At 48.9% G+C, this 25,576-nt stretch overlaps 1 protein-coding gene across 3 annotated transcripts in view; it reads right to left on the reverse strand.

The window, feature by feature from the left end:
* Positions 1-25,576, reverse strand: part of RPS6KA2 (ribosomal protein S6 kinase A2) — a 345,125-nt gene that overhangs the window by 291,275 nt on the left and 28,274 nt on the right. Inside the window, exons 1-2 of one of the 3 annotated variants that reach the window (XM_025422731.3) lie at positions 3,428-3,518; positions 3,283-3,333 (exon numbers count right to left, since the gene is read on the reverse strand). The exons of 1 other annotated variant lie outside the window; for it this stretch is intronic. In XM_025422731.3, the coding sequence (XP_025278516.1) occupies positions 3,283-3,333; positions 3,428-3,469 (93 nt within the window). In that variant the 5' untranslated portion in view covers positions 3,470-3,518. Of the gene's footprint in view, positions 1-3,282; positions 3,334-3,427; positions 3,519-25,576 lie in introns of those variants that run through there. One more of the 3 variants, XM_035712790.2, reaches the window with a different exon arrangement.

Raw genomic sequence — 25,576 nt, forward strand, 5'->3', positions numbered from 1 at the left:
CCCAGATGAGGACGCCTTAACCCGAAGCCCAGCTAGCAAGGAGGAGACTCAGCTCCCCAGCACGAGGAGCCAGCTCTGGGGTAGGATCTGACCCCTGAGATCAGAGTGAAAACCAGAGTCCCGTGCCTGCTCCCCACGCTTCAGCACCTCGTCTCGTCCCCTCAGCCTCACACTGTCGCCGCCTGGGGAAGCACAGCACGCCTGTGCACCCGCCGCCAATGCTTTAGGACTCAGACAGAGGCAGGGAAGGAATTGATAAACAAGACGAACAGGAAAATCCGCCTGATTCAGAGGCTACAAAGGCTCAGAATTAATTCAGTCCAGGATGAGAAAAATTAAAGCTCCGTTCAAAGAAAGCAAAACGGAAAGGAGAACCGTGCACAACTTCCAGTCCAGGGGACCCTAAGTGATCATGCATGTGGGAGCCATGCAGGGGCCGCGCAGGAAGCCCCCAGGCCCAGATTCTGCAAGAAGCAGCAGGGTTAGTGTGGGACCAAGACTTGCTGGGCGGCCATCACGTCCCAGGAAAGTCGGCATTTTAACTCCCTGGTTCCCTTTCAAAGGATTAAGTTTGAATTACTGTGTTATTTTCTTTGCATATTGAGGTATCTGCCAAAAGAACAGATTTTTTACAAACAATTAAGAAGTAAAACAACACACACACACACACACACCCTGGTGTCAGGCAGGCTGTAGACAAGCGCCTATCCGGCATGTCACGTGTTCTCCCGGCCTGGGCACAAGCCTTCAAGCGGTTTCTCGTCCTGAACCCAGGAACAGGCATCTTTGTCGCCCCCCTGGTCCCACAGCAACCCCGGCCTGCAGCGCTGCACCATGATGAAGAGGATGAGGATGGCCAGGTTCCTCGGCTCCAAGGAGCAGGAAAGCCAAGGGAACAACCACTTTTTCATGGTTACGGTCTCCCCAGGTCATCAGGTCACTGAATGATGCAGCCCCAGGAGGGGGCATGTGTGTGGACCGCATGGCAGCAAGAAGAGAGCAAGAGACAGGGAGCCAGCACAGCCTCGATGGGGCAGGAGCCCCCCTCTGCTCCGTTTGCGCCCCGGCAAAGGAAAGCATCCCGCGCCTCGGGACCGTAACCTCCTTTGTCTCCTTTTAACATTTCTTTTTATAAAATCAATTCCAGAAAGAGTGAAGCCATAATAGGGAAAGAGGAAATTCAATGAGCCGCTGGACTGGAGACACCTTGTTGGTTTAGCAGGAAAAATACCTAAGGGTCGGCTCATTGCTGCGTTTGCAGGGTGAGCAGCAGGACGCGCCTGGTAAAGTGCCGCAGTAGTTCTCCGCAGGGCCGTGGTGGCAACTGCGTGCAGCCAGCAGCCATGTCCCCGTTAGGCTCTCAAACAGGACACCCCAGGCTTCTCAGGCTTCCCGGGTGCTCCCAGCTGGTGCTGCGTGAGCTCTGATCAGTTTACCCTGCATGTGAGAAGGGGCTCCTGAATCTGAGCGCGTGGCCAAGCCTGAGGAGGGTTAGGCCGGCCGTGGGCTGCTCTGACCGTGGCTCCTATTGCGACAGGCACGTAGGATTGGTCATCTGGGACCATGCACGGATGACACCCGCATGTATACCCATGCCTGGTACGGTTTCCATCCCCCACCAGACATGTCCTTGTCCATTTGCCTACATCTGTGTCTGTGGCCAAGAGAAGAGAACCACCTGCAGTGTGGAAACTCTTCATTCTTGTTGTGCGGGGCCAGTCTACGTGTGGAGTGTGGGACAGTAACAGGACTTTTCACCACTGCACGAGACACAGCTCCTCCCTGACCTGGCCATAGAAAGCCATATAAAGCTCTGATAAGAATCACCAACTAGAGCTGAACTGCCTTTTTTTTTTTTTTTTTTTTTTTTTTTTGTCTTGAACAGGTTATAGGCTAGACTCAGAAGAGGTTCTAAGGCCTGAGATGCAGGAGAGTATTCACACATCTGTGTAGTCACTTATGTGAAATAACCGGAACCACCTTGAGATGTCACAGAACATAAATCACTACTGCCAACCTGCAATTCCACGCACACAATTTCTATGTCTAATAAGGAAGATCTAATGGTAGAGAGAACGTTTCTTTCAACCAAGTTGTTGGTGTGGAGCTATTTATAAACGTATATTAGACGCAGACAGGAGTACAATAAGTATGTAAGTAGTACAACGGCAGAATTCAGTGTTAAGTGCCATTATGTGGATGCCAGCGGTCAAATGCAACGGTGACCATTCACAGAAGTGGCTTCTTTTGCTCCAGGAATGTGGGTTCCTGGAATGGGCCGGGACTCTGTTGCCGCCTGGGCCTTGCGGACCCACTGAGGAGCGGCTAAGAAGCACATCACTTCTCAGCACTGCCTCAACAGCCCAGTGAAGTACAACCCTCAGGAAGCCTCCAGAGGCTTGTGGGGTGGGGGGTAGTACGTATTTTGTTTAGTACGAACCAGAATATAGTCCGATGCATTCATATAAATTAAATAAGCCTGATCAAAACCCCAAAACCCAAGTTTCAAGTGACCTGTTTGGCACCTGTAAGGAAAGGCCCACTGTACCCGCCACGCCTGCTGTGAATACTCAGCCTGACAAATTCAGATGCCGTGGCTTCGCCCAAACGCGTAGCCTTCTTCTTACTTAGCGGTATCGTGGGAGCCAGGAAAAGCCAAACACCCACAAAACCACCTTATAAAACTTCCTATTTATAATGTAACTATTCAAACCACACAGCTGTTCGCAATATTGCAGGAACTCTACCCTCATCTACAATGATCCATTTCAGGCCTAATTCCTAGAAAAGTCTCCGACGAAGATCTGACCTCTGCATGCAGTCAGTAGGCTCCCGCCCGCCAACCGTGCCCGTGGCAGCCCCCACCCCACTTCACCTCGTTCTCAGGGCTCTCTTGCCATAGTAACTCCGGGCTTATTTTGAAGGCACGTGCCAGAGTTTTAAACAGAAAGATGCATGGGGAATCATGTGTATTCCATTCCCAGTGATCCACAAATCAGAACAGACCTCGTAGCCTTCGGAGGACGCAGGACTTTCCAGGCTCAGCGCCCGAGGCCGCCCCCTGCTGCACGGCGACAGTCTTGCATGGGTCAGGGAGGTTCTGCACTTGACCCAGAACCTCAGACGACTGGACCCTCCGCCAAGAGCACGTCGCTGCGGGCTGCTGCACTGGGGGCCCGTGTCAACTAACCCCAGAACCTAGAAGGAACCGCGCGCGCAACACTCTTAAACCATGACTCCTAATCTCACGGAGGAAAGCAAGCCAAGACGAGCAGTTCTTACCTCTGCGGGCGCAGCTGGCTTTGTCTCAGGCGACGTCGAGTCCCACTTGCCCTGTTGAAGCAGAAAGTGAAGAGAAAGTCCTGTAAGTCAGGGGGCTGGCATTCACGGCGAGCAGCTGTGCTGCTGAGGTCAGCTGGACACTCACCACGCCGGGGCGTTTTTTGCTTCTAAACATTAACCTCCACATGGTTCTAGAGAATTTGAGGAGTTTCTCGAGCTTTCAGGAAGCCTTGAAGTGAACAGCACAAGAAGGGAACTTGCAAACTCTTGTGCAAGTTTTACAATTCAGCCAAAGGAAGTGATGATGTTCCCATTACCAACCTCAAAACTCAACCCAAAAAAACCAAAAAAAAAAAAAAAGTCACAGGTCTCCTCTCTAGATGCATATTTAATTAGACGTGGCTATCACTAACGGAATGGACAAGCGTCTTAAGGTGACTTGTCAGCTCTCGGTTCCACAGAAAGTGATCATTCCGGCTGCAGGACCGGAGGGCCTGTCGTCTGTGAACGCGCACCCACACTGCTCGTGGCAGTCCAGCCTTGTTCCAGCGTGGGGTTCAAGCCAGAAACGCACCCCAGCACTCCCCTCCACTCCCCTAGCTTCTCTCTGGCTAGCATATGACCCTGAGGAGCCTGCAGGCTTGACAGAAGGAAGGCTCGTCTTGTTTCTGCACGCCCCACGCTGCAGGGCTCGGTTTTCCTTTTCTTTATTCCCTTATCTCCCTTCTGATCCCTGCTCCTTGACTCCTACCTGCTAAAAAAATAAATAAATAAGAGATGAGGAAAGAAACCAAATTCTACATGAATCTCTTGCACCTCTTGCTAGCCGTCGTGGCTCATGTGTCAGAAAACAGAGGGTGAGAATGGCCGGGATGCGCTCCCACTTCACGGGCCACAGGAAGGCCCAGGGGCCCCGCTGCGGGAGAAGTTCGCACTACTGGGGATCTTTCTCAACTTCAACCTGTCTTCCCCGCCACTGTCTTCCCAGACAGCTGGCAAAGGGCAGCTCATCTTCCATGTCTTTAATTTCTTTACTTTCCCAACCTTCCACACTCGGTGCATGTTAGAAACATCCAGAACATCTGGAGCTTTTTTTTTAAAAAAAAAAAAAAAAAAAAGATTTTATTTATTTGAGAGAGAGAGAGAGAATGGGGGGAGGGCAAAGGGAATCTCAAGCAGACTCCAATCTCAGCACGGAGCCTGAAGAAGGACTCAATCCCACAACCCTGAGATCATGACCTGAGCTGAAGTTAAGAGTCAATCTCTTAACCCACTGAGCTACCCCGGCACCCAGAAACATCTGGAATTTAACAAACTCCCCAATGAAGTCAATCGCTCTGAGGCTGGGGTCTGTGCTTGTTGGACCGAGGAAACGTGCCTGCATGGAGGCACGTGGGACGAGGAAATGAGGGCATGGAGAGAAAGTCAGTGGCCTACCCACAGTTTTAGAACCTTTGCATTCAAACTTGCCAGAAGCCAAATCTTTTTCCACCACAGGGGCTGACAGATCGCCCGTATTGCTTATGCTGGTTTAATGTGGTTTCCGCAACTTGAAAAAGGGTGTGAGGCCTAAAGCAACATAAATGATGTGTTTACAAATAAATGCCTAAAAGCAGAAAATGAAAGCCCCCAAGGTGCCCCAAAATCACACATTCATCCACTGTCTTCTCCAACCCCATGATCAACCCACCCCTGGTCACCTTCTACGGGGGCTACACCACACACGGTGCCCCTGACCTGGCCTGTCTTGACGCCTCTGGACTGTATGTACAGGGTGTTCAGTATTTGGGAAGCTCTCCCTGAAAACTTGAGATGCTGAATTTGCATATCCTCTCATTCACGGTCATGAATCTTCCATCCTCTTCATTTCCTCGACCCCCACTTTGCCAGTAGGAGTCAGTGAATTAAGCCGGGGCATTGGGCACAACAAGAGTGAAATGCTGGCCCACCAACCATCTGGCAACCATGCTACCTGCAGACCCTTCCCATCTCCCCATCCTCCTTCCGCCCCCCATTCCCTCTACTTCATGATCAGCTGCTTGGCTCAGCTCCTGAGCCAAACATGGGGGGCAGCCAGGAGCAGGGGGTCTTTCAACTCCAGCAGCTCTCACCCCCCTCCCTCCTCCATTCCAATCCAGGGTGCGTGGAGAGGTCTTCCTCCTTCAGAGCTCCTGTCATTCTGGCAGGTGGAGGGCAGGGAGTGGGGGGCTGGGAGGACGCTGACTTGGGTTTCCATCGCCGTCCCCGTCCTCTCTCCCCGTTACATCCCCGTGACCTTGTTCTTGTCCAAATGCACCTGGCATGAGTTCAATAGCATCACGGCCGGCTCCCCAGGGAGAAAGTAAAGTATGGACGGTCTGAAGCACTTCGTGTGAACAGATGGCACTCCAGGTGTATTCCACGAGGAGGAAACTCCTCAGACTCCTTTGTGGACAATAAGTGAACAGGGGCAACAGGTTTGTGCTTTGTTAGCTTGAAAGAAAATATCAGAAATATCTAGACAAAGTATCAATAACCATTCTGGGGAAAAAAATTGGCTTGAATATTTTTGTAAAGCTCTAGAAGGCAATCATGTGAGACAAGAGAGAGGCACCCACTGTGGTGTTTACGGCATTTGGAATTTCTAGTCTGGATGGCCAAGCTTCATGTGACTCTGTGGGTGTTTGGAGATTGGCCTTTCAGATTGGCCAGTCAGCTGACAACCCGACTCTGTAACACAGAGGGTCTGGCTCACTCCCAGAGGCCCTGTTTACTAGACAACGGGGTACCTTGCAGGCTCTGTGCACAGTCCTCAAAAGCCACATTGGCCAGGTAAGCAGGTGAGAGAATGAATACACACTATTATTTCCTCACTGAAATTAGTACTTGGGATGCTGAAAAAGCTCAACGCTTTAAGCCCTGATTTGCCTGGAAAAGTGCAGTTGCTTTAAGATATTGCACACGCACAGCACTGACCACTGTGGCCCCGGAGCAGGCTGTGGCTCCCGGGTGCCGTCAGCAGGTGCCAGCAGCAAGGGCGGCGCTCGGGCTCCTGAGCAGCTGGCAGGTTGCTTCCCGCCACCAGACGCAGGGCAAGCGACTTAGCCAAGTGGCCGTGGATTTCCCCATGTGCACAGTTGGGGCAGCACCTGCCTTCTGGGGAATTGGGAGAAAGGAGTGACATGCTTCCGGCACTCGGCACTCAGCCACCTATCAGTGTCGACCATGCACATGCAGGAAGGTGAGGTGTTCCCCACGCCCGAGTGGCTCAGCCAGCCTCAGAGACATCTGGCTCCTTCGAGAACACTGGGTCTGTGTCTCTGGCCTGTGATCCCTTAGGACCTGACCTCAGGGGACTCCCACTAGACCTGTGTTCTTTTTCTGCCTGGGCTCGTGGGGGAGGCGTGGCCACAGACGAACAGCAGATGGCGCCAGAGACTTGTTCTGCAGCCCAGCCCTTTATGGGGCCGGAGGGTGGGGGCGTGCAGGGCCCTAGCTGGAATCTATTTCTCATAAACAATTAGGCCATATATCAATGTCGATTCTGTTGTCCTGGAGCCATTTAGAAATTCCCCAAACAGTTCATTAACGACGTCGGGTTTATCCACCCTCTTCTCTGCAGTATTGATTCTTAAATGTCTGTGGATGGGCGGGAGGCTCCTCACGCACAGACCCACCCCGACCCCACACGCAGGCCCGCAGGTGGTGGGAGTCTGTGTGTCCTCACTGGCCCCCGTGCTTCTCCCCGCCCACCGGCTTGGGGTCTGCCTCCAGCCTGGCCGCCCGGCTGCCTGCCTTGTTCTCCATGATGTCACTGATGTGCTCCCCCAGGAACAGAACCCTAAGGTCACACCAAGACCTAAGTGTCAGGACGGCAGGGCTTGTTCTGCATAAGCCAGCCTCCCCTTGGACGGCCCTCCTCACCCTCTGCTGGGAACCCAAGGTCCCAGAGATCTTCAGCTGTATTGGGGTCTTTATCCATCCTGAGGGGTTACGGAGGTGATGTTACAGCATCGACCAGGAAATCCGCCCTCGCCCCCCACTGCCAGCTCCTGGACTGTGGCGCTGTCCTTTCCGGATGAAGCAGGACAAGAGGCTGTGACCAGCCCCAGCGGCCGCAGCGCCAGCACTAGAAGAGGAGGTGTTCCAGACTCCACGCTCCTTCCCTGGGGTCCGGGGCTCAGATCCATGCTAAGATAGATGGGGGGCCGCTCAGAGGGGGTGCACATCCTGCAAAACCGCAGGTACTGCCAGGGAGAAGGAGGTCACCGTGCACACTTAGAGACGATGGAGAAATGTCCCTCAGTGAACGGCCAACGGGTAAGGAGGAAGGAAGGGGAGCCCACGGGGCTGAGGGGCCGGGAGCACGGGGCTGGACCACCACCAAGGCTGCCCTGGGGGCCTTCAGTTTCCAACATCTTTGAATTCTTTTTTAAGATTTTATTTATTTATTCATGAGAGACACAGAGAGGCAGAGACACAGGCAGAGGGAGAAGCAGGCTCCCTGTGGGGATCCCGATGTGGGACTCAATCCCAGGATCCCAGGATGACAACCTGAGCCGAAGGCAGATGCTCAACCACTGAGCCACCCAGGTGCCCCCATCTTTGAATACCGATTTTGGAAAACATTTTTTTTTAATTGAGGTGAATTTCACATAACATAAAAGTGACCATTTCGAAATGTGTCCTTAAGCACATTGTCACTGCTGTGCAACCACCGTCCGCTTCCAAATGTTTTCATCAGCCCACTAGGGAGCCCTGAGGGGCCCGCATCCACCCCCAGCCTCTGTGGCCAGTGATGTGACTCTGCCTCTCCGGACTTGGCTGCTCTGGAACGCCACACACACAGGACCCGACAACGGATATCATGCAGCATCACGCTGCTGAGGGTCATCACGATGTAGCACAGGTTGGTACCTCGTTCCTGTTGGTGGCCGAGTGGTGCTCCGTGTGGCGGGCACAGCACTCCTGCCCATCCGCTCACCTGCTGGTGGGCTCCCGGGCTGCCTGCCGTCTGGCTGCCGTGAGCAGCGCTGTGTAGCCTATTTGAGTGCGTTGTCAACAACCGTGGGTACGTGTCTCGCAGTGGGATTGCTGAGTTATGTTAACACTTTTTGAGGAACGGCCAGATTTTTCCACAGCAGGGAAGCCGTTTGACTTTCCCACCAGCAATGTAGGTTCCAACTTCTCCACGATCTCTTGATATTTTGCATTTTCTTTTCTTCTTTTTCTTCTTTTTTTAAAAAAAGATTTTATTTATTCATGAGAGACACAGAGAGGCAGAGACACAGGCAAAGGGAGGAGGCTCCATGCAAGAGCCTGATGCGGGACTTGATCCAGGAACTCCAGGATCACACCCTGAGCCAAAGGTAGACGCTCAACCACTGAGCCACCCAGGGATCCCCTTCTTTTTCTTTTTCTTAATAATCACAGTCATCTTAGTGGGTGCGAAATGGTGGTTCTGATTTGCATTTATATGTGTCCCTTGGAGAAACATCAATTCACACCCTCTGCCCTTTTTCTGTTGGGTCATTTCTCTTTTTGCTGTTCGGGGCAGGTTTTAACACTCATGGACGTAGAGAAAAGGAGAGCCTGGCCCCCGTGAGCTGAGAGGCTGGAACTGAGCCAGCCATGTGAAGCTAGAACACTCTGTCAGTTTGGTGAGGGGTCAACTGGGACGATAATCTACAGAGCAGCAGAGGAATAAGGAAATTTGGGGTGCCTGGGTGGCTCAGTGGGTGAAGAATCTGCCTTCAGCTCAGGTCATGATCCCGAGGTCCTGGGATCGAGCCCCATGTGGGGCTCCCTGCTCAGCGGGGAGTCTGCTTCTCCTTCTGCCCCTCGCCCCATTCATGATTGCTCTCTCTCAAATAAATCAATAAAATATTAAAAAAAAAAAAAAAAAGAGTAAGGGACTTTGCCTAACTTGTCCAGGGCTCAGGTTTAAAATATTTTAAGTCATCCCTGCTGAATGAATATGGTAAACAAGCACCTTCCATGGGTCTGGGTGAAATCACAGTGGCAGCAGGTTCAAGGGAAGCTTAACACGAAGGTTGCCCACCCCTCCACCCCTCACCCCCCCAGGAATACGCCTGAGCCCCCCCAAGACACACCCCGGCTCCCAGGGGCCGCATTTGAGCTGGAGCCAGGCCTCGGGGAGTCTGCACAGAAGGAGTGAAGCTCCAAAGTGTGCTTGCTCAGAGTCCAGAGCTAAGAACCCAAGGAGAGATGCCGCCTCAGGAAAAGACACCCAAGAGGTAGAGCTGCCACGAGCACTTCTGACCGCCAGAGGACAGCACTGAGCACCATATAAAATAAATCTTTTTTAAACTCAAAAAAAGATGTAGAAGAAGTAAATGTAGACAAACTCCCATGGTTCAAGGGCAGTAGAATTCTCCATGAATTCTGAATGTGCTGACAGCTTCTTAATTCTAATCAGAGTATGATGGGTTACCGCATATAAGAGTAATTGATATTCAGAAGTTAAGAGGGCTTCTGTACATCAGCAGGAAACCATTTAAAGAGATGACATTCAAAACTGCAGAAAGGAGGAAGAGGAGGGAGAAGGAAAAGAATATCTGTAAAGTATAAAGGATATATATATGTATATATATATTAACGAAAATACGTAAGGACTTTACAGAATATATGAAAAATCTTATTGAAAGAACTAAAAGAAAACCAATATACACGAAGATAAATATTGCATTCCACAATGGAAATCCTACTATGGTTAAAAAAAAAAAAAAAGGAAAGGAAAAAGTCACTTTTCCCCAAATCAATCTATACATTTAATGCAGTGACAATCACAAATCCAAGCAGATATATTGTTTCCTGGGATTTAAGTCAAAGGGTGAAGGCTGAAAACTGGCCAACACTATTTTGAAGAAGGGCAAGCAGGAGACACGCACCCCGGGCATACATCTGCCCCCACTCCAGAGCCACAGGAATCACCTTTGTGCGAGGAGCCCATCAGACCCCAGGAATCCATCTGCATGCCACAGCTCAGAGAAGGGCAGATCTGAGGGATGAGGGGTTCCGGCCAAGTGACCCATCAGCCTCATACCATGGACAAAAATAAGTTCAAGACCAATATGAGAAAAAGCTGAACTACGTAATTCTTAAAAGGACATTTAGGAGATTGTATTTTTACTTAAATGACTAAAGGATTCTTCAACAAGTCAAAAATCCATACGTTATACTTAAAAAAAATCAATAGATTTGATTATATTTACATGAGAAATATTTTTGCAGGACAAAAGACACTACAAGGTCAAGACAGGCCATAGACCAGAAGAATATACTCATAACCTAGATAACTCGAAAAGAATTAGCATCAGAGATATGTTAAGGGTAATCCCTACAATGGAGAGGTGCTTTTCATCTTCATCAGATAAGCAAATTCTTCACTCCTAAAAGTAGGGTAAGTGGGGCGTCTGGGTAGCTCAGTCAGTGAAGCATCCGACTCTGATTTCAGCTCAGGTCTTGATATCAGGATCCTGAGATCGAGCTCCACATCAGGAGCAGAGTCTGCTCAAGATACTCTCTCCTCTGCCCACCCCTCCCCCCCCCCCACTAAAATCAATAAAAATAAATCTTTAAAAAAAGAGCACAAGTGTGCCACACTGTATCCAATGGGAGTTGGTGAGAATCTGGAAAAAGGAACTGTGACAAATTGCTAAAGGGAAGATAAATGAGTTCAACCAGTTTGGAGAAGAATTTCCATATCAAGTTAATTTGAAAATGTGTATATCATATGGCCATCAGTTTCACTTTTAAGTCTCTAAACAGAGGAATAAACTCTATTTTATGTTCATGGGAAGACATACATTGTCCATTGAACACTACTTAAAAGAACAAACTTTGGAAATCACCTGACTTAGTTCCCTGATTGGGGAATGGAAAAATACACTGGCATGTTCCATACCAGGAAATGCTACACAGCACTCGACGTGAATGAGATAGAACTACATGATCAACATGAATAAATCTCAACAATATCATAGAGTTTTTGAAAATAAGTTTCAATAGGAAATATAGACTATGATTCCAAACACATAAAAATGAAAAACACACCCATCATTGATAGGTATGGACTGTTCTGGACTGATTGTGCCCTTCGAAAGTTGATGTGTAGAAGCAGTAATGCCCAGGACCTCCAAGTATGACGCTCCTAGAGAAGGGTCTTTACAGAGGTGATCAAGTGACATGAAGTCGCACATGTGGCTGACCTGATCCAATAGGACCAGTGTCCTTCTAGGAAAAGGAAATTAGGTAGGATATAGAAACACCCAGAGGGAAGACCACAGATGGACACAGCAGATGCCGTCTGCGAGCCGAGCAGAGACGTCTTAGAAGAAAGCAAGCCTGCCCACACCCTGACCTCAGACGTCCAGCCTCCAGGACTGTAAGGCATGCTGCCCAGTCTGTGGTACTTGTCACAGCAGCGCTAGCTTACGAACAGGGCCAGGTAGGCCACATGCCTTTGTGAGCCAACCCAGAATAACCAGGGAACCAGGGCAAATGTCCAGTGAGCATTTAAACAATTGTAGTAATTGAACTGGAGATAGGAGCCAATTTCAGACACGGAGGAATCTGCTGGGGTTGTTTCAGGTCAGGGGGGCACTTACCATGGCATTTGTAGTCTTTGTCTACACCTGTGGAACACATGTACTCATCTTAGAGACTCAGACTGCATAGGTCATGTAAACGGAGCCAGACATTTTTCTCTGTGTGTGGCTTTCACAGTCCAAGTAATCAAATCATACTCACTCCGGTGTGTTGAGTGACTCTGCTACCATAAAGAGACTATTAACTCCTTGTCATCAAATCCTCCCAGAGCACTGAGATCCTCTCCCAGCATCTGAGGACCAGAAGATCCCTCTAAAGAAACAGTACCATGCAATGGTAGGTCAGAGCTTTCCTCCCACAGAAACACAAGCCATCTCACGTCTTCCTCTCTGGCTCCATTTGTGAGGGCCATGCCTTTAGAAAATAAATCAGTATACGGAAGCTGAAGGCAGAGCACCCATGTGTGGAGAAGACACACATCCATACACCAGACTGTTAAACGAGCGTACATTTAACCCTTGGACGATACAGATGCTGGGGCACTGACCCCCGTGTTGTTGAAAATCTATATGTAACTTTTAACTCCCCCAAACTTAATACTAATAGCCTACCCTTAACCAGAAGGCTTACCAGCAACATAAACAGTTAACACATTAATTTATATTATAGCATGCACTGCATTCTTACAATAAGGGAAGCCAGGCAAAAGAAAATGCTACTAAGAAAATCACAAGGAAGAGAAAATAAATAACATCTATAGAATATATTTAGGACCAAGTGAGGTCATCATCTCTCTCCCAGAAAAACTAGAAACTGGTTTCATCTCATTTTTAATTATCCATAACTTGACAATGCATTTTAGGATTACCAAGATAATTTTTTTTTTTTTATGATAGGCACACAGTGAGAGAGAGAGAGGCAGAGACACAGGCAGAGGGAGAAGCAGGCTCCATGCACCGGGAGCCCGACGTGGGATTCGATCCCGGGTCTCCAGGATCGCGCCCTGGGCCAAAGGCAGGCGTTAAACCGCTGCGCCACCCAGGGATCCCTCCAAGATAATATTAATATGGAGGGCCTCTCCCTGTCACTTGGAGCACGATGTTTGACCTTACGCTGAAGCAAGTGCTCCCAGGAACCCCATGCACTCACTGGGGTTGGGCGGGCACTTGGCAGAGAGGCCTAGGAGCCATCAACCAGCCAAGCAGATCTGGTGTGGACACGGCATTTAGGGATTCAGTGCAGAGCTGAGCCATGAGAGAGAAGATGGACAGGACCACACAGCAGGCAGGTCCTGCAGCAGGCTGGTGCAGGGGCTCAGGGGTAAGCTCTTCCTGGGAGCCAGGGTTCAGGGCCTCAGGTCCCCCCCTCAGTACTACAACCTTTGGGGTGGGTGGCTCTGTCACAGGGGCCTTCCTGTGCACTGTATGATGTTTAGAAGCATCCCTGGTCTCAAATACTAAGAGAAATCTCCTTCCCAGCAATGACAGCACATTGCTAATACTACCCCCCAGGGGTGCAAGATCACTGTTGGTTAAGAATGAACCATATCTTTAGGAGCAAGACTCTAACCCATCAGGAGTCCCGGCAGGTTCTGGAGACGGAGGAGCTGGGTGTGGCCAAGACACATATGCACGCACAAGACTGGGAAACGTGGTTATGCTCCAGGAGAAGTTCAGAAGCCCCAGTACTAAAACTGAAGCTCAGTTAGAGCCCAAGGAGGAAGCACGACTTCACTCTGAGGCCCAGAGAGCGGGGCCAGCTTCCCTCAGCCCTCCTGAGAGCGGGCAGGGCTCCTTGGACCCCTGTGTGCAGCTGAGATGCAGCTCCAGGGAGAGGGGACCATCCCCTCCCACCTCAGCCCTGTGACCATGTAAACCAGATGTGTGCAAGGCCGGGAGCACACATTTATTTATAGACATTTTCATCAATTCTAATTAATTTGTGATTTATGCAGCAGAGTGCTTCATCCTCTGCCCCGGATGGAACATGGAGACCCCAGACCCTGGACCCATCTGCTCAGCTCTGACCAATGCCAGGCCTTTGGTTCCTGGGACAGTTAACTTGTGCGTCCACCTGGCCAGGCCATGGAGATCAGATGCTGGCCACACTGCAGTCTGGATGTTGCTGGAAGGTTTTACACGTGCTTAACCTTTACATCAGTGGCCTTTGAATAAAGCAAATGGCCCTCGCTACTGTGGGCGGTCACAGCCTTCAATGGAAGGCCTTACGGAAAAAGACTGAGGCTCCCCGAGAAGGAAGCGCTTCTCCTTCAGACTCTCAGACATCGGCACCACCTGGCAGCCTGCCCTACATGCCTCAGCTGGCCAGCGCCCCCAACCACGGGGACCAGTCCCTCTATCTGTGTACATACACATGCACGTCTTCACGCACACCCTCACACACATGTGCACTCACGCACACACTCCCTCTGTTGGCCTATGTCTTCAGAAGACCCTTAAAGCACCATCCTTTCATCATAAAGGCAGTTCTCATCCTGAAATTAGAAGATCCCCCCCCCTCCACTGTCTTTATAATACATCTTCCAACATGATGTAAAAGTCTCTCCCTGACCAGAAAGGAAAGAAGGGACCTGGTGCCTCTCCTGGGCTCCCGTGGGTCACTACTCTTTACACTGCTTGGGCAAGTCACCCCGATTCTGGGAACCTCCATTTCCTCACTGCCAGGTCAGAGGTTGTATGGAAAAACACATCATTTGCTCTTTTGGTCTATGGAGCGATTGCTCTTCAATGTACTAAAGGATTTGTTATTTCCTAAGTATTACTTTCTGTAGAGGATGTGCCAGAAAACGGCTGAGGCCAGCAGAGAGGCCAGCCGTGCATCTGCACCAGGTGAGCGATGCACACTGCGTAAGTCATTCTCCCAAAGTCACATGGCTAGAGCTGTGGAGTGGGATTTAACAAACCCAGTTTAGTGAATCCCAAAGCCTGTATTCTTGACCACTACCATTTGCTTCCAGTCATTTCGCTTCCCAAAGCAGCGCTCCCAGTCTTCCTGCAGCACACTTGGGGCCCACTGCTTCTCAGCGGGGGGTGGGAGAGAGGTGCCCTGGGAGCAGTGCCCAACCAGGAGCTCTCCTTCCCTGTGTGTGTTGCCTGGGGGTGCTTTCCAACACCCGTATGGACACTCAAACCAAGAAGTAAAATGTTCTTCCCAAATGAGGTCTCCAAATGCTGTTTTGCATAAGAGTCACAAGATGTAAACTATTTCTATAAAGAAAAATCTCAACTCTTTGACCCGATAATAGGAGTCAATGCAAAGACAAAGACATAAGTATGTAGATGTTTACTGTAGTGTTTCTTATAATGGTGAGAAATGGAACACTTGCCCAAATATTCAACAGCAAAGATTTGTATGAATAAAATATGATATAACTCTAGGATGGAAAATTCTACAGTTAGTAAAAATATTTAAGAATTTTAGGGGAAGGTTATAAAATGTTAAGAAACATCTTAGGGGAGCCTGGATGGCTCAACTAGTTGAGCATCTGACTCTTGATTTCAGCCCAGGTCATGATCTCAGGGTCCTGGGATTGAGCTCCCAACAGGCTTTGTGCTCAGTGGGGAGTCTGCTTGAAAACTCTCCCTCTCCCTCTGCTCCTTCCTCTCACTTGCATTAATTTACATTCTCTCTCTAAAATAAGTGAATAAATCATTTTTTTTGAATGACAACATAAAAATGTGTGATTCAGTTGTAGTAAGCTGTATAAATGGTCGTGACGTACACATAGAAACATACAGAGATACTGATTCTCGGTGATGTAACAGGTGCAAAGGTGTGCCCCCAGATGGGGAGATAGACTAGGAAGTAAGGTCATGAGATGAAGAAATATACCCTGTGTTAGGAGTGATTATCTCTGCTTCATTACATAAGGTGATTTTAAATGTCTTCTTTACACCTTTCTGTTTCTTCACATTTTTTATAATGCAATAGATTTCTTTTAAATCAGGAAGAAAAGAAATACATGTTACGTGTATTCATTTAAAAAAAACAAACCCATCCCTGTTTGGCCTGTCAATGTCTTAAGATCACGATGCCGACCCCATTTGGGATGGACTGGCATCTGTATTTCAAATCCCAAACCTGCAAATCCCAAGTGGGCTTCTATTTCTTTGCTGTTCTAGCAAAGATACATTGTCATCATAATAGGGAAAAATAAGGGAAGCCTAGTCTTTAAAATAAAAGAACACAAATCATACACACATAGAATTGCTTTTCCTGCAAAACCCAACACCTGCAGGACACTGAAACTGGCCCCCGGGGAGGCTGGATGCGGCCGGGGGGCATCACAGAGCTGCTGCCTGCAGGGCTCCCTCCCTGAACCTTATTTCCCATTAGGGCTGCATGTCAGGGGAACACAGTGGCTTCAAGCCCTGGCTCCTCCTCATGTGTTTTGGGACCCCGTTTCCTTGCACATGGCAGGCAATCATTGCAGACGGAGGCTGTCCTGGTCTCTGCACCCAACTCAGCACCCAGGCTTTGAGGAAGAGCTCAGCATTCACAGATGGATAGCAGGCGTGAGAGGCTGCGTGTGCAAGTAGGTGCGGCACATGACACGGCGGCAGGGCTGCATGAGGCCACAGGCAATTGGGGAGGTTTCCCACCAGAGCCCAGGCTCTGCACTGGGTGGCCCGGCAGAGGGAAGAGAGCAGGACAAGGTGGATCCAGGACACAGCCTCGAAATCAAGGAAGGCAGAGGACAGGAACAGTGAGCAGCAGCGTGGAGACCCGCTCGGAGCCCAGGGTTCATACGGAGACTGTTCTAAGCTGAAGACCTTTGACATTCTGCAAATGCAGGAAGAAGCCTTGTCACAGCTTCCCTTGTCTGACCAAAAGCAGAAGCTTCTTAGAAACGAGGTCTGCTGTGAATCTCCTCTACAGGGCATTTCCTTTCTCAGGGGAGGCCAAGCGTAAACCCACCAAGAATCCCCCCTCTGGGGGACTCCCATGCCCTGAAGAAGATGGAGAGACCACTCACACCTGTGCAGACAAATGCACACAAAACTTGCTCCTGAAAGACTGATTTATCCGGGGCACTTGGGTTGCTCAGTGGTTGTGCACCTCCTTTTGGCCCAGGGCGTGACCCTGGGGTCCTGGGATCGAGTCCCACATCAGGCTCCCTGTGGGGAGCCTGCTTCTCCCTCTGCCTGTGTGTCTGCCTCTCTCTGTGTGTCTCTCAAGAATAAATAAATAAAATTTTTTTAAAGACCTATTTATCTTCCCTAAAGAAACACATTTGCTCTCCCTCCTCCCTTTCCTACTAAGTCAGGTTTGGAAGCCCCAGATTCTGACCACCCCTGGGAGTTATCGTCACTGAGCACTGTGTGCTCACTGTGTTCAAAGGTAAGTTCTTTCTCTCCTGTTGCCAATATGCCTTCATCAATTTGATTCAAAGGCCCTCAGACATAGAACAAAAGAGAGTTTTTCTGCTCCCAGGCTCAGCTCCCAGGCTGGCTCAGGGTCCCTGTGGAGGGTGTCACCACCTGCCCCCCCCGCCCCGTCTGTGTATCTTGGAGGATGTCAGAGGCAGGGTAGAGCTCATGCAAGATGTGGACGCCACTTAATAGACGTGCTTTTAATCAGTGGCATGATATAATTCTTCTATTTTAGAAAAAAATACACACACCAACGTGGAGAAGCCCTTGAAGGATTTTAAGCACAGAAATGGTTGACAACGTCCTGGTGAAGCTGTACTGGGGATGCAGCGGGAGAGCCCAGGTCTGCAGAGCGGCCGCGACAAACACCAAGATTGGGTGACCAATTAGATGTTGGGGTAAAACACAGGCAAGCAAGAAAAATGAATCCCTAATTTGTTTGTTGCACAGTGAAAAGAAGCATAAGGAAAACACCATCAGAATCCTCGACCTCCTCATCAAGCAGACGATGGGCACCAAGCGAAGATCAAACCACTGGCTAAGCAGAATCCTAGGAGACTGGAAACTTCGAGTCCGCTGCAATGTTTCTGTGTCTCCCGGCAGTGCTGATGGGTGAACGAGCCCACCAGCCTCTGCGGCGCATTATTCTGGCCTGATCGATTCAAGAATCCTCTGGTGCAATGGAGCTGCACCCCTGGGGTCTCTTCTACGGGTGCAGGGTAAGGACCACCTCACTTGTGCAGGGTGAGGACCGCCCGCCGTGGGGACCGGGTGACACCTCCCCGCCCACTTGCCAGTGCTGCCACCACAGCAATGCCTAAAGTATGACACCTGGCACAAAACATCTGGGTGTGTGCATGTGACCTCTCCACCACCAGAAGCACCCAGTCTGGGACTGTGATTCGGCACCCGAAGGAGCTCATACGGGCAACGCTGAAACCCTGCTGCCAGAGGTGTCCTCACTAGGCCTCTCCCAACAGACCCCAAACGACCTCCGCCAGCTAGAGCGCAGATGGTCACCTGCCCGGCTCTCCGGGGGCTGTGCTCACACCCCACTGTCTGCGGGCCTTGTGCCCGGCTGGGACCCCACTTCAGTGCTCCCCAGACTGGGTAAGCATGTGTGCAAAGACCTTCCCACCGGCACGCAGGTATAAACATTGTTAAAGCAATTATTTGTAATTTCCAGGTTCCCCAACTCCTTCCTAAAAAAGTTGGAAGAAGGGACACCTGGGTGGCTCAGCAGTGGAGCATCTGCCTTTGGCTCAGGGCGTGATCCCAGGGTCCTGAGATCTAGTCCTGCATCAGGCTTCCCGCAGGGAGCCTGCTTCTCCCTCTGCCTGTGTCTCTGCCTCTCTGTGTCTCTCATGAATAAATAAATAAAATCTTTAAAAAAAAAAAAAAAGACAGAACTCCCTCCAATGCTCCACCTGCCCCCCCTCCATGGCCTAGCTTCCCCTTTCCACAAGAAGGGCTCACCTGTCACCTGTAAGTCTCTCTGTGTGCAGGGCAGTGGGGCGCACACAGCTCCTGGCTGACACCCTAGAAGCTCCTCGCACTCCGGCTCCTCTAGGAAGCCTCACAGGCTCCAGCTCTTTGCTTTCAGCAAATCCCAAGGGCAACCTATTCACATCTTCAGCTGCTAGAGCTTTCAAAATAATCTATAACAATCACACAGCGCTCTCGGGCATACAGCTCAGAAAAACCAAGTAATGTTATTATAACAAATCCTTCTTCATTTCCACCTTTCTGACCCATTTATGTGAGCTTCTCCAGCTCAGAAGCACGGTGGGCTGCTTGAGGGCACAGCACCTGGCCCTGCTCACTGCGTGCCCGGCAGTGCAGTGACACCTTGCGCACGACCCCGCCGACGGGGCTGGATCGCTGGGCTCTGAATTCCCCATCACTTGCTGTATTTGATGATTTTCTTTCTTTTTTAAAAAATTATTCATTTATTTACTCATGAGACACACACACACACAGAGGATGATTTCCCATTAAAATAAAATGTTTTACCCAACTGTATCCCAATAATAATTGTAACAATAATTCAAGAGAAACTTCACACCTACAGCCTTGTGGTCACAATTAATTTGAAAATCAACTTATGAACAGATGTTTACTGCAAGAATATAGGTGACAAATAATAGACTTTCACAGGGGCGCTTGGGTGGTGCAGCGGTTGAGCATCTGCCTTCGGCTCAGGTCCTGGAATCGAGTCCCGCTCGAGCTGCCCGCAGGGAGCCTGCTTCTCCCTCTGCCTGTGTCTCTGCCTCTCATGAATAAATAAATAAAATCTTTAAAAAATAAACAAATAAAAGGCTTTCACAAAGATCCATATATATCACGTTAGGGTAATATTCTGAAGGATAGGTGGAAGCGATGGAAATCCAAATTCAGCAAGGAAAAGAATTAGAAAAAAACCTGCCTGCGCAGAGAACAGCACTGTCCTGTGTGTTTTTAAAAGGATGATGACGGGTCCCAAGGCACTATGCACTCAGGTGGCAGGGGGAGCCCTTCAGAGCAGTGGGAACAGTTCTATTCTGTATCATTTGCATTTTTTAAATGCCAGAAGATAGTCCCTTTGTGACTAATATCTCTTACTTTTAGACGCAAATTTGAAAAGGTGTTATCTGGTGGTTCTTCCTCCTCAGGCCCCAGGGAAGGGGACCCCTCAGCCTGTCTGGGGTTGGGGGTGGGGCTTGCTCAGTAGCAGCTTCTCGGAGATAATGGGGTCCCCCTAAAGATTGGGTATTTGGTTCCTAACCATTCTGGCAGTCGCTGACGTCATGAGCTCACTTAGATCCTGGACAATAGATCACTGTTTCAGTTAAGCCCACTCCTTAGAGTTCTAGAGAATATATTTTAAGTCAATGAGACATTTGAAGCCTAGATGAGAGTTCATCCTGGTGCAATTGGGCCCACACAGCAGGAGTCCTGGTCAAAGGTTTTAGGTGATTTTGACAAATTGGTGGCAGTGTCTGCCCCCAGCTAGTGGACCAGCAGGGACGGAGTCACAGCCAGCTCCCCCCACCCCCTGCTGAATCCTGAGCTGGGTGAGTCTGGGTGAACCTGCCTACAATGTTTGAAAGAAATGGGTCGGAGAGGGCCATACAAGCTGTAGCAATGAGGTGCTGGCTTTTCCTGTGTCTGCTGAGCTGGCGCTTTCTACTTGAGACAATTTCAAATTCCAATCACTGCCCTTCCCTTGATCACCGTCCCAGGAAAATAACATTTCATGAGAGGCACTGGGAATATGCCTTCGGTTGGCTCTGAAATTGCAGACTATTCATAAAGTAAACAGGAAGACTCTAAAAGGAATAAAACTTGTAGTCAACAAAAGCAGTTGGATTAGTGTCAGAGTTTCAGGGACGACAGAAATGACAGGGAGGCCGAGAAATCCTGGGCTGTCAGGGAGCAGTGTCCCTGTGGGCAGCAGAAGCAGCCCAGGGAACCCATTTAGGGGCATTAGCACTTTGGTAAATGGTTTTGTGACAGTGTCGTCAGCAGTTCTGGAACAATTTAGTTGTGTGCCTACTTTTAAAGAAATGTAAAACATCTCATAGGAAAAGGGAAAGGGGGAGATAAAGAGAAGAGAATGGTTTATATGGTTACAATAAATCTAATGTTATTCACCTTACTTTCAGCTTTTAAATACTAAACCCATTATATGTTTATTTACAGTGTTCTGTATATATTTATTCATATAATTTTAAACCAATGAGTATATTTAATTGCAAAAACAATATTTTCAGAAGTCAAATGTATTTTTTTTTTTCATTTACTAGCTGTGTGAGTAGTTTATAACTGGTAACAGAAAAAAGATTTGGAGCAATAATTATTCCATGGCCTCAAAGGTATGTAATCTCAAAAACTCAAGGGTAAATTATGGAAAACATTTCCCCTGGGGTGCCTGGGTGGCTCAGTCAGTAAAGCATCTGTCTTCGGCTCAGGTCATGATCTCAGGGTCCTGGGATCCAGCCCCTAGTCGGGCTCCCTGCTCAGCAGAGAGTTTACGTCTCCTTCCCCCCACTTCCCTTTCCTCCTGCTTGTACTCTCTGTCAAATAAATAAAATATATTTTAAAAAGATAAAGTGCTTCTCCAGACATCAGCAAACAGTAAGAGAGAAGTGAATTACTTTTAATTAGTTGGAGTGACTCTTTATTTTAATGTATTTGTGCAAAAAAAAAAAAAAAAAAAAAAAAACCTAGAGCATCTAAAACAAGGTTTGAAAATAAGATGCAGCTTTAGGATTTTGGAAGGTGTTTTTGTTTTTTGTTTTTTGTTTTGCATTGAGGACGGTAGAGGCATTTTTTCCTTCATGCATCCCCTTGGGAAGGCTGTCCGTGCTCAGAAAAGGGTGACACTTGGACAAAAGGAGATAGGGACTGTCCCACAGCACAGCTGCTGCCTCCACTGGGTGCTGCTCCATGTTGGTGGGCTCTCTTGGTTTTCGGGATGTCCCTCTGAGGAGAATACGTCAGGCACCCCAATTTTCAAATAAGGGAAGTGAGATGGAGAATTGGATGGTCTGTCCAGGTGCACCCCCCACCCCCCAGTTCCCTGGACAAAATGACATCAGAGTTTAGCCGGTGGGTCCAAGCTCATCATTTATTAAGAAAGAGAGAAAATTAAACAAACCACCTTACTAATAAAGACAAAATAATTTACTCATATATAACCATAATGTTAAACTGTTAGTTATTATCTGTTAAAATGATAACCTCTGTGACCAAGCAATAAACAGCAGATAATACTATATGTAAAAAGATGAAATGAGAGCAATTAGAATACTCTACTTTTCAAGACCTACATTGATTTTATGGCATTCCTTTTAAGCATACTCCTTGAATACTGGGCACTAAATCTGTCCCTTTGGTCCTGAGACTGTGCAAAGTAACTGAGGTCTAAAAAAAAAAGAATGTCCAAAAACAGGGAGTGAGAAATTACTATGCACTTGGACTAAATATCCTTCAAACAGAAAATCAGAAGTATTTGAGACATGAAGCTTCCACTGGTGAAGCATCCAAGAAGCAAGCCCATGGGTGTTGCTTTGACAGGAAAAAGTGTTTGGATCTGCAGCGTAAGTGCATCAGGAGCTGATCACTGTGATTTTCATGGTTACTCACAGCTCCTAAATATTCCCCTAACAGGATGCGGAGAAATTAGTGCCCTTCCTACTGCAGGCAGAAGCCGTCCCAGGCTTACAGCCACAGGCCCTAAAGCCCAGCTCACCTGGCAAGCCAGTGAGGGACCCACCCCAGAGGTGTCCCAGCCCTTTGCCCTGGACCTGGCCATACTGGCAGAGAGCTGCAGGGAGACGGGGAGGCAGCCAGCGAAGGAGGAGGGGGTGCAGGTGGAAATCAGCTGAGGGTCCTGACTCCCTGGGTTGGAGGCCTGCAGCCATTGCAGAAGGACTGGGCCTGGGCACAGGCAGGTTATTCTCTTCCCTCCCAGGGAAGTAGATGCCAAGAGACCCCACAAACTGAGCGACTCCCAGGTTCTGAGCACCAAACCAGCAGTTAAATGAAGATTGGGATCAGGGAAATGCCGGGGCAGGGACCATCCTGACAAGCCCCAGCAACCAGACCACCAAAGACAACTGCTTAGCTGACAAACCCAGATTGCCACCCAACAATGTTCCTCACCTCCAGGACCAGAAGCCCCGAGAGAGGCTCGCAGCCCTCATGTCCCAGGCTGTTCAGCTCTCTTCCAGCAAAGAGCTGGCGACCATGTGATGTTTCAATTTACATAAAATGTAGAAAATTGCCCCTCCATTTTCCATAGCTATATTTCAAAGCCATCTTTTTTTTTTTTTAATTCAAAAATGGAAACTCCCTTGGGGATGAACAGAAATGGCTGGAAATTGCTTTTAAGATGTTAGCAGAAGGCTAAATGTAACGCTGCTATGAAATTGCATCCTAAATGTGCTAATGTCATTTTTTAGACTATTCTTGTGGAACCCAGATAATACTGCAAAACCATGAGCCTCTAAAAAATTTTCCACTGGAAATTTCTGTCGAGTGTCTAAAGTCTCTGGTGATTCTGGATGTTGATTACATTTGCTGATTTCCATAAGTGTTTTTTTTTTTAATGCTGCGTGAACATAATAAAGTGACAAAAATAATATGTAGACAAAGAAATAAATGAGCTAACAAAGCAGGAATTTACAGTAAAGGTTTTTCTTATAAGATAAATAAGGACCCCAGGCCCATAAAAATAAAGAATTCCATGAAAGGTCAGGGCATTACCGATATTTTATATGTCTATCTACATAAATATGTTTGCTTCATCCTTGTATTGTTACTACCTATTAAGTGTTAAAACTCTATCAAAGATACGAAGCATTCTATGCAGCCTGGGAGTGGGGGACAGGGAGATTACAAGTCACTCCCTTTGGACACGAGTGATTTGTACACTTATCGGAAGCCTGGCCTGAAGCTACGAGATAAAACATCCCTAGGTACTTGGATTTTAATCAAAGAGAAAACAATTCTTAGTGATACTGTAATGGAAAACATACTCCCAGGTCCAGCAGCCGGGACAGCAGCTCACCTCTTCCCTTCCTGAGATATTGTAATTAAAAAGAAATACTTCCCCACTGCTCCCACTGCAACCTGGCCAATTTACATTCTTTTTTTTTTTTTTTCCAATTTACATTCTTGTGCATTCCCAGGCACCCGGTCAGGGGAGCAGAGTCCCCAGCGGCCCTCGGGCCCCCTCTCATGCCTGCACAGCGCAGGCTGAGAAGAGCCTCAGACACGTTGGCTCATCCCAGAATTTAACCCACATTGCTCAGAACTATTGTTTGATGTGCAAATCTGCACAGATTGTGGTATAGAAAAATGTGTGGAGACAATTACGTCCAAGAAGCAGCACCTTGGACCGTTTCCTGCAGTTCAAAAATGAGTTTCATCATATTGCTTATGGAAATGTACATAAACCTCATGTAGTAACTTCATTTTTTTTCCTGGTTCCATCTGCAGCTCTTTTTCTGGAAGGACCAATTTAACTGCGGTCTCAGAGAGCGTGCAGAGGGGGTGCCGCCTCTTCTGCCCCAGCCCATGCCCGACCCCACCGCAGCAACAGGGCCACCTCCCTCCAGGCATCAGTGAGCGCACCTAACCCACGCCCGTCACCCTCAAAGTGCAGGACCAGCCCCAGGAAGAAAAAACTTTAGAGGAGAGATTGGCTAAACACTGTGGCACCAGGATTTTAAACTGGGGTGAAGTGATTACTGGTGGACCAAGCACACATCCGGGCACAACCGACAGGAGGAGAGTTTGATAGGAGGTCACATCACCTGCTATGATATGACCTTTCACGCAGAAACACCAACGGGCTCGCAGACAAATTCCGAGGCCTAATGCGTAGTACATTTGCCTGGGACAGGTTCAGCTTGCAAGAATCCCTGCAAAACCCGACTAAAACTACCATAAAAAGAATGCATTATTCATTGTGACCAAACCTGCACAAAGCCGCACAGAGCCCTTGGGTTGGGCTCAAGGACCCCAACTTCCTGAGGAGTCTGGCCACGTGTCCCTGGGCAAGTGACTAACTTCCCGGAGACTCGATCTTCCGGCTGGAGAATCTCAGGCACCCCGAGCAGCCTCCTCTGCTGCCTGCAGTCCCTTTCTTTGCCCCCTTTGCCAAACATAGTCTCCAGCATCTGTCCTCCCAGCACTCTGGAAGCCACCGGGCTCTGCACTGGTCAATGTGGTGGTCCATCCTCTGGCCCCACCCTGCTCAGCACCGAGGTGCTTCCCTCCTTCGAGAAACCCCCCATCACTCAGGGTTCTGCACCAAACTCCTACAATCACACCCCGTGGTGCAGAAAATGCCTTTGGCTCTAGGTCCACCATGGCCCTATTAAAAATGACCTCTTCTTACCACTTCCCTAGCTGCCTACCTCTCTGGTCCAGAGCAACCACGGCCTCTCGTGTCCAATTATAGACATCTCCCTTCCCAGCACAGCAGCCAGGGTGACCCTGTGAGAATGCGGGTAGGATATCACACCAATCAAGTGGCTTCCATTCACTGAGCAGGTCCTTGACTCTACAGTGATCCAACAGGCCCCACGCAATCTGGTCCCATTATCATTGTAACCTCACCTCAACGTTCTCCCTGGACTCCGTCTCCTCTCATCACGCTGGCCTTCTCAAGGTTTCCACCTGCCTCAAAGGGGCCAGCGCCCTCCTACCTCTGCCTAGAATGCCCTCCATGGGGGGTGGCAGAGCTCACTTGCTCACCTTCTCCAGTCTTTATTCAGAGGCATCATCATGGGGTCTTCCCTCAATATGTGCTTTAAAATTACATCTGCTCCACTCTCTGCTCTTCTTGCACAGCATGCGTC

Source organism: Canis lupus, chromosome 1, assembly GCF_003254725.2.
Source record: "Canis lupus dingo isolate Sandy chromosome 1, ASM325472v2, whole genome shotgun sequence".
Classification (NCBI taxonomy): domain Eukaryota; kingdom Metazoa; phylum Chordata; class Mammalia; order Carnivora; family Canidae; genus Canis; species Canis lupus.